Source organism: Protomyctophum parallelum (genome assembly GCF_964188405.1).
Source record: "Protomyctophum parallelum genome assembly, chromosome: 1".
Taxonomy (NCBI): domain Eukaryota; kingdom Metazoa; phylum Chordata; class Actinopteri; order Myctophiformes; family Myctophidae; genus Protomyctophum; species Protomyctophum parallelum.
In genome coordinates, this window is record NC_139697.1 from 24,266,355 (window position 1) to 24,274,738 (window position 8,384).

Here is an 8,384-nt window from a genome sequence, read left to right on the forward strand (position 1 = left end):
GCAAGTGTAAAAACAGTCATTACGACGGCATCAAGGCCCGCTAAAATACATTTTGTTCGACTAAATCAACTGTAGATTTAGTCGACTAAAACTAGACTAACACTAAAACATTACAGGTGACTAAAACTAAATGAAAACCATTCAAGAGACTGACTAAAAATTAAAATAAAAGTTGCTGCCAAAAACGACACTGTTGGACAGGACACTAACTGATCTTAGTCAAGTTAAAATCCTTGTTGATTACATTATATAGAGAATAATGTACATGTCAAACATTATTATACAACTGAATAGACCCCAAAATGTCATTTTTCAAAGTAGTTAGATTACCTGATAATGTTCTGTATCATGCTATACACATTACTGTAGTAAACTTTCCAGGTAGTGAGAATCCTATGCATACAGATAAGAATCTTCTTGTGGACACTATTTTGCATACACAAATGTAATGAAAATGTATTTAAACTAATAATAAACACACAATATAATTATAATAAAACAAAAACTCAATTTCACTCCAAAAGAGGCTAATTTATTAACAAAAAATATATAATTAAAATACATAACAAAGAAGAGTTAATTATGCTTTCTGGCAATGTCAATTTGTCAGGCGCAAAATTGCTACACAAAACATTTGCATTTCAGTTTTCATGGCTGTCAAGAAACCTGAGTTTGGTACAAAACGGTATGAATTGCATTATAAACTTGCTATGTTGGACACTGGGACAAGGTTTTAAAAAAAGGTACAGTGGATTATTGTATTAACATATGTACAAATGGTGGATGAAATTCCTCAGAAATGCAGAAAACCCAAAAGCTATCCACTGTACAGTTGGGTTAAAGACATTCTGTTGCACACCATATTTGATTGATGACATCAATGTGGTCATAAAAAAAGCAGCATAAGTCCTTACAATTTCTTGCCAACCCACTGCAAAAATGACTTTTGTTTTTCTATTACAGCATGCTGCGACACCGGAGAGCAAGAGAGAGAGAGATCCAGTACAAACAGTTCAAACTATACCACATAAACAGTTTGAAATTAATGTGTATTGTATTGGCTAGGGATGAGCTCAGCGGTTTAACATTTTACATATCAAATGCTCTGATCGAGCTCCTTCAAATCTTCCAAGGGAAAAAAGAAAATAGGGGTGATTAATGGAGTCAGGAATATGGCTGCTGGGCTGAAATTAAAGCTTGTCCCACAGGATCGAAGTCAGCAACAACCAAAGCAAAAAAACTAAACAAACCACACAAAAAAACACCCATCATAATTACTTTTAAATTAACCACTTAAACCCTACATACTTCGTTGACCTGGTTGTCCCCCAGGGGTCTGTACTTGGGGCCCCTCCCCTCCCCCCCCCTCTACACCAAATGTATTTGGTGTAGCTCACAAGCTTAGGGAGGTTGAGGGTTCATGTGGTTAATATTGGCAGCCACCACCTAAAGGCGTGGATTTCAGGAGTCAGGGGCAGGTACACCGGGCGCCACTAGGACGGGGGATCTTCTCCGTGTATGGCCTTATATTTGGCCATCTCCTCTGGGAAGACTTTGCCAAGCTCCGAGATTAAAAGGCTCTTGAATTTCTGCAACAACGATGAAAATGTTTAATTCAAATTGTTATCAAAAATGTGTGTATTACAAGTATTAAGTTACTTTCTTCTTCAAAGTGCCATTTAACCCATTTAGACCTAACTTGGATTCTACAAATGTCTTCTAAATCCTTTTCAGAAAAACTTGTGTTTCTCTATCAGTGGTTCTCAAACTATTTAATGTCAAGGACCCCCAGAATTATCTGTATTTGGCCGCCGACAACATTCTCTCTGAAAGAATATATATTCAAAGATTTGCGACACATTTTCACAAATGTGCAAAAGCTGTGCTCACAGACCGAAAGTCTGTATTGTCCGTCTGTATCGATAGATGTATATAACCTTCATTCCGTAGGTAAATCCAGGTGTCGGGTAGCTATTTTAGCCTAATATTGCTGTTAAATAGTCTATAAAACCAACGCATCTCACTTGAATAATGTTGATATTAAAACGCAGGGCAAACATTTGGACCAGCATGTGCGCTGTGTGTGTGCGGACTGTGCACACGAGCGCGAGAAGCATAGAGACAGAGATTTTAGCATCCTGACTCCTGTCTCGCCCTGTATGTTCCTGTGTGCGGTGTGTGCGGAGAGCGAGAGGCGTAGGCTACGTCCTGTAGGTCTCGCGCATGTATCACAGGATCCTGCACCCATACTGTACGTGAGACGCCAAATTGAATTGAAATTAAAAACAAAAGGTAACCTATATGTATCGGGTCTGGATCGCATCGTCTTGCAGTGTGTGATCCCTAGTCGGCGATCAATCCTTTAAAGGAGAATTCCATACTAAAAGGCTTTCTTACCTTTCTTTGTAGTTGTTACGTCCCCACCAAAGAGGTCCAGGTGTTATTTTGTGCAAAAGCTCCTTATTGGCTATTTCCCCTACCATAAGCCCTAAATGAATTGCATTGAATGGAATGGGAATTGAATGGGGCTATGGGGTGTTGTGCTAATTCGCTTATTTCTATCGCTCAAAATTATAATTTCTTTGTATATATCCTCTCTTCATAATGTAAATAATATCCCAAGCGGCACACTTTACTACTTCTTTCGATGGAAATAAGCGAACTAGCATAACACCCCATAGCCCCATTCAATGCAATGCAATTCATTGAGGGCTTATGGTAGGGAAGATAGCCAATAAGGAGTTTTTGCACAAAAAAACACCTGGACCTCTTTGGTGGGGACGTAACAACTACAAAGAAAGGTAAGAAAGATAATAAAGCATTCTAACATGGAATTCTCCTTTAAGTGTGAAAACCACAAAGATATAATGATTAAAAATAAAAATAAAGACTCCTGTAGTGTGAAATACATAACAATCTGATGACTCGCAGACACTTTAAAACTCCTACAATGTGTAGGGTACATTACGAATAAAACATAGACCTTTATTTACCCTTTATTTACACAATCTTGTGGTTTGTTGTGCGTACCTATGTATCTATGGGAGAATGTGTGTCCTAAGCATATAGAGAAACACAGCGTCCAATACAACATGACATCCGAGCAGTACGCTATACAACGCGACACAACTGCCACACCCGGTTGAATGTTGAATCATTTCACCCTGACAAGACGATAATTCCTCACCGTCATGGTGTCGATCTTTCCTTTGACCTGCTCGTTCTTGGCCAAGGCTCTCTCCAGACACAGCTTTGTGTATAGCTGAGGGTTCCGACCTTGATCGATGTATCTGTGAACACAAATATCACTATAGCTGACGGCACTGGAGAATAAGGACATGGTGCGACAGTCAACCGTCTTCAATGCTGAAGGCCTGTTTAGCTCCAGAATGAATTTTGCATTCATAGCGGTTTACAGTACAATAGTTTACAGAAATATGAGAGGTGACTCACTCAAAGGCCTCGAGTGGAACGTTGATCTCGTGAAGCTGCTGACGACACTTTTCGATGTCTTGTAATCCGGAAATCATGAAGTTTCTGAAAAGGTAACATGACACGGTTAGAACATTTTAACCGTGTGTCTTCTTGTACAGATTGTGTCAGGACTGGGTGGCTTGGGGACCTTTTCATATTGCCCAGATCACAAGCAACCAAAAAACTGATATTAGGCTAAATGATTCTATTCATGGCATTATATTTTCATATAAATCATATAGCTCAAGGCATGTTTCAGAACGAGAGGAGTCTCATAAACATGTTGTTGGCCTCCCTCCCTCCCCTTTCCTCTGGCTGTGTGTGCTTTGTTAGTTCGGACGCCACGGTGTAATTATACATTTTGATCAGCGATCAGGTCGCTATTAAAATAATCTGTTTCTCGAAATCACCCTTATCCGCTGTTTTGGAAACATTTGAACCTTCTTTTGCACAAAATAAGAACGTCGGGGGTTAACCCATTCTGGACGGGAACCCCTTTTGGTGTTTTAACTAAGCATTATGTTATACTTTAGCTATTGAAAAATAGCAGATCTACAAGCTCATAGCGCGCCACTCGGTGGCACGCTATGAGCTTGTAGGTCTGCTATTTTTGAAAAATCGTAAAAATGCGGCACAAATCATTGAATATATATTCTTTCAGAGCGAACGTTTTTTTTATTTCGACGTCAGGCCTAAATGGGCTCAAATCCCTGATCAGTGAAGGTCCTCCATTCTAGTCCGGCACAAGAGTGGGCCAGCGGTTTGACTTTCTTTTTTCTTCAATAACTATGAACTGTCAGTACTGCGATTTATCCCAAAATCTAATATCCTGGGCTGAGGGGGAGATAAGAGTAACCACTTCCTACTTGGATTGGACCCTCGTTTTGATTCTATAGCTGCACTTACACTATAGCATTAGCTCAGATGGTATGCATGTGCCATGTAACAAGAGTTTACAATATAGCATTAGCTCAGATGGTATGCGTGTGCTATGTAACAAGAGTTTTAGTGGGTTCCACTTGATCCCCAAGGGCAATTCTCATTGGTTACTAAGGCATGTTATGTCCCTCCACATTTTCTGCATTTACCAAACATGAGTCATGAACCAAGGTTCATGTTTGGTTGTTATTAAAAAAAAATATTATTATTTGCTGCTTTCTTTCGTTTTAGGGATTTTAGCTATTTTCGACAGGGGGGCAAGGGCATTCGAACATGGGGCTAAATATGTTTTTTTCTTTTTACAAAATATTATGGTGATTTCTTTATTAATATTGACTATAGTCCTACTAGACCCCAGGAAATGACATCTGACCATCTGTCGTAGGCTCAATCTGTCAGTTTGTCACCTCCTCCTTCACATTCAGTAGATCCTGTGATCTTTTGTGGCCAGATGTAATTTCCTGAGGTCTAGTAGGTCTATAGTAAATAATAAAAATGAAATTGCTATAAAATGTTGTAAAACAAATACATATTTAGCCAAAAAGAATAGCTAAAATCGCAAAAAAAAAACAGAAAGATAGCAGCAAATGAAAATAATTATAATAATAACACTGATCTTTTACTTTATCTAATAACAACCTAAAGCCCTAACCACACCAAAGGGTCGAGACGGTTTTAGCGTTGTCCCAGCGGTGTGATATGTCCACGTCATCCCAAGTGATTCAACGCATGGAATTCAACGCCCCAAAATCACACCAAAGGGTCACCATGCAACTCCTCCTAGCAACCCGTTGGACCCAAGGAGTTGCATGGTGACCCTTTGGTGTGGTTTGGGCTTAAAACGAACCTTGGTTGAAAAAATAAATAAAGTTGTCCTTTAAGCTGGACGAGGAATAATACCAAAAGTCTAACCGGAAAGTACAATAAGTACCAAAATTCCGGTAGGGTTTACTTACATTATAACTTGTCGATGGAAATGTTCTTTATTTTCTATCAATTACACACCCCATGAAGCTTTGAATTCATGGAGATTTTTGTATTTTTGTAATATTCCTAAACCAATATTTTGATGATTCCGCCGGTCATCAAATTATTGGCGTCAGAATGCGACAAAAACTAACAATCTCCATGAATCCAAGGCATCATGACATGGGGTGTGTAATTGACAGAAAATAAGTAATTTAACATTGCTATTTGTTTTCCCCCCCAGGTGGCACATTAACATTGATGGAACCACAAAGCAAATAAGCCTCAGGGCTTTTTGTGTTGCCCTTTTGACTGCGGTGTGCAATCTATTGTTGTTGTAATTTGTTTCTTGGGTCAATAAAGTCAATCAATCAGTCAATCAATGAATCAAAAGTTAATGTAAATCTATGGTCTTCACAACCATAGTAAATTTCACTATTTTGTATGTGTAGGAGGAGGGGGGTGGGCACTTCCAATTGTTGTCTCGCTAATCAACGACACCCCACTTAACAACCACTATCCCCAATGGCAGTTGCAAGGAGTTGCATTCGTGTGGTGGTTGACCTTAAAGCGGTTTTGTTGCAAGACTCTCAGACTAGCAAGTGTGTGTCACAGTGTGTGAGAGTGTGTGTGTGTGTGTGTGTCTGTGTGTGTGTGTGTGGGGGGGGGGGGGTTGTTTTAACAACTCTGTAGCTTCTTTGGCCTTTCTTTGATGTACACCATCATTACCCATAGGGCCGATTCATACTCCTATTTTACCGCTGTTTCTGCGCTGTAGTGCCGAAATGATTTCGGCTCGTCAGAAATTTTCAGTAGCACCGAAGAGCCGACTTTAGGACGGTACCCGCCCCACCGAACCTCAAATGACGTCAAATTGTAGGCTCTACAGAGCCGAACCGACTTTTATTCGGCTCTAAAATAGGAGTATGAATCGGCCCTTAGGCAGTGACGTAGACTCTGTGGGGGCAGCAGGGCTCGAGGCCCCATGAGGAATTAGACCTGAATATATTCCGTTCGCGCAATTCTCGTCTTGACTTTGCATTGACTAATTTGTATGTGATCGCGCCGCTCTAACCATCCAAGTCTGAACGCACCTTAACACCTCTTTTGTCCTCACTACTATCCGGGCGGGGGTGGTGGAGGGTGGCCCGCGTTGCCTGTCCGCTTGTACACATGCAGATCAGGCATTCAAATGCTTATCTGGTGGCTTTACCTGCCGGGTAGGGTAGGGTATGCATACAGTACTGTACTTTGCTTAGGCTACTTGTTCACAATGAAACCACCACCAGCAGGAACACCCTGGCTGGCAACAGCGATGCCAGCCTGCCGTGGAAACCTGCCGCCGACCCAGCGACAAAACACAGAACCTGCTGAGGCAGACAGAACTAGTGTCTGTTGGTAGGGCGTTCCACATTTTGGTGGCATAGGAGCGAAAATAATTTAGTCCCTTGTTTGTGCCGAATCTGGTGGTTGTTGCACTACCTCTGTTGGTGTTGTGGGTGTGGACTTTGTTAACATTAAGGAAGTATTTAGACAGGTACATGGGTAAATTGGTGGTGTATTGAATCTTGTGGACCAGACCCATTGCAAGATGCTGTACGACTGTCGTCGACCCTAAGCCATTCCAGCCTGCGTGAGTGACATCAGAGACATAGTTCCCACGGATTAGAAATAGAATCACCCAAGGGCAAGGAGTTTGAAAATCATGCAAATGTTTATCCAAATGAATGCAAAAACATTGAAATACTGCTGTCACTTTTCAAAAGTATAAAGCGTCTCCTATATGGATGTATAACCAAACCATCTCTGACAGAAAATGCACAATGTTTTTTATAGTTTCTCAAAGTGTTAATGTAACACAGCTCTGTTTACAAGTTTATTTTATTGTTTTATCTTGGCTTTGGCAATGTAAACGTATATTTTCTCATGCCAATAAAGCTCCTTTGAATTGAATTGAGAGAGGGGGGAGGGAGAGAGGAGGGGACCCAGGGGGGTGCCAGAAGATGTGTGGATTGGAATAATGTTATCAAGCTTAATTACCAACTGTGTGTGTGTGTGTTAGGGTGTTCCTTAAAACGCGAAGTTTTGAAAGTCTACGCTCCAACCCCCTGAATTGGTTACACTAGTTGAGAAAACCCTCCTGGTGAATTTTTTCCTCAATCGGACAACATTTACCCCTACCTCAGGGACCCTGAAGTTTCACCCCGAGGATCCCAGACTACGGCAGGGCATAAACGGTGCTAAAATTTATTTTAAGGATATCTTAACAAGGGGGGTGTCTATTTTATGTGTTTTTCTACCAGGAGTTCAAATCTGTGCTTACTTTTTGGATACAACCATTCTTACCTACATCATTTTGCATTTAAAAATGCCAATTTTAACCTTTCAAACCTCTTTCAATGGAAAAGTAGCCTATATGTGAAATAATTTTGCCAAAGCCTTTATATAATTATTTTATTTTTTAAAGTCGTAACATGAGAAGTGAGTAATGAATAACAACAACATAAGAAAAATCTGTGCAATAGAGTAAACAAATCAGTGCAATGGAGTAGACAAATCAGTGCAATGGAGTATACAACAGCGCTTCCAGGAGTACTGGCAGTTCATCGACCAGAGCCAGTTCGAGTCCGGTGATTCCCACCCCGATGTGCGTCCTCTGCTGGACCCTGTGGAAAAGGAATGGTTCCAGAGCACCCTCACCAACCACAAGGGCCTTCGGGACGACTACCGGGAGCTACTAGAATTGACTGTGATCTTCCTCGGCCAGATCCCCCCACGAGGAGTACGGTTCCTCGCCCCCGGACCCATGCACCACGCAAGGTGGATGTCCAAAGCCATCTACGCACTGAAGGTGTGGATGTTCCGGAGCCAATTCAAGCTCACAGCGAAGGAGGAGAAGGGCCTGCAGCAAATCGCCATCTTCGTCAGTCGCCTGTACGCAAAAGCCTGGACACTGGCTCCGGAGGCCGCAGCTGCCCCTCGACACGACCTGCAACTGCTGAAGG

The 8,384-nt window shown here is 41.3% G+C and overlaps 1 protein-coding gene across 1 annotated transcript in view; it reads right to left on the bottom strand.

Moving 5' to 3' along the window:
• Positions 1-510: 510 nt before the first annotated feature.
• The window catches only part of med10 (mediator complex subunit 10), a 9,666-nt gene continuing 1,792 nt past the window's right edge, over positions 511-8,384 (bottom strand). The window contains exons 2-4 of the mRNA XM_083772911.1: positions 3,454-3,537; positions 3,188-3,290; positions 511-1,589 (exon numbers count right to left, since the gene is read on the bottom strand). Coding sequence (XP_083629037.1) covers positions 1,494-1,589; positions 3,188-3,290; positions 3,454-3,537 — 283 coding nt within the window. The 3' untranslated portion in view covers positions 511-1,493. The remainder of the gene's footprint in view (positions 1,590-3,187; positions 3,291-3,453; positions 3,538-8,384) is intronic.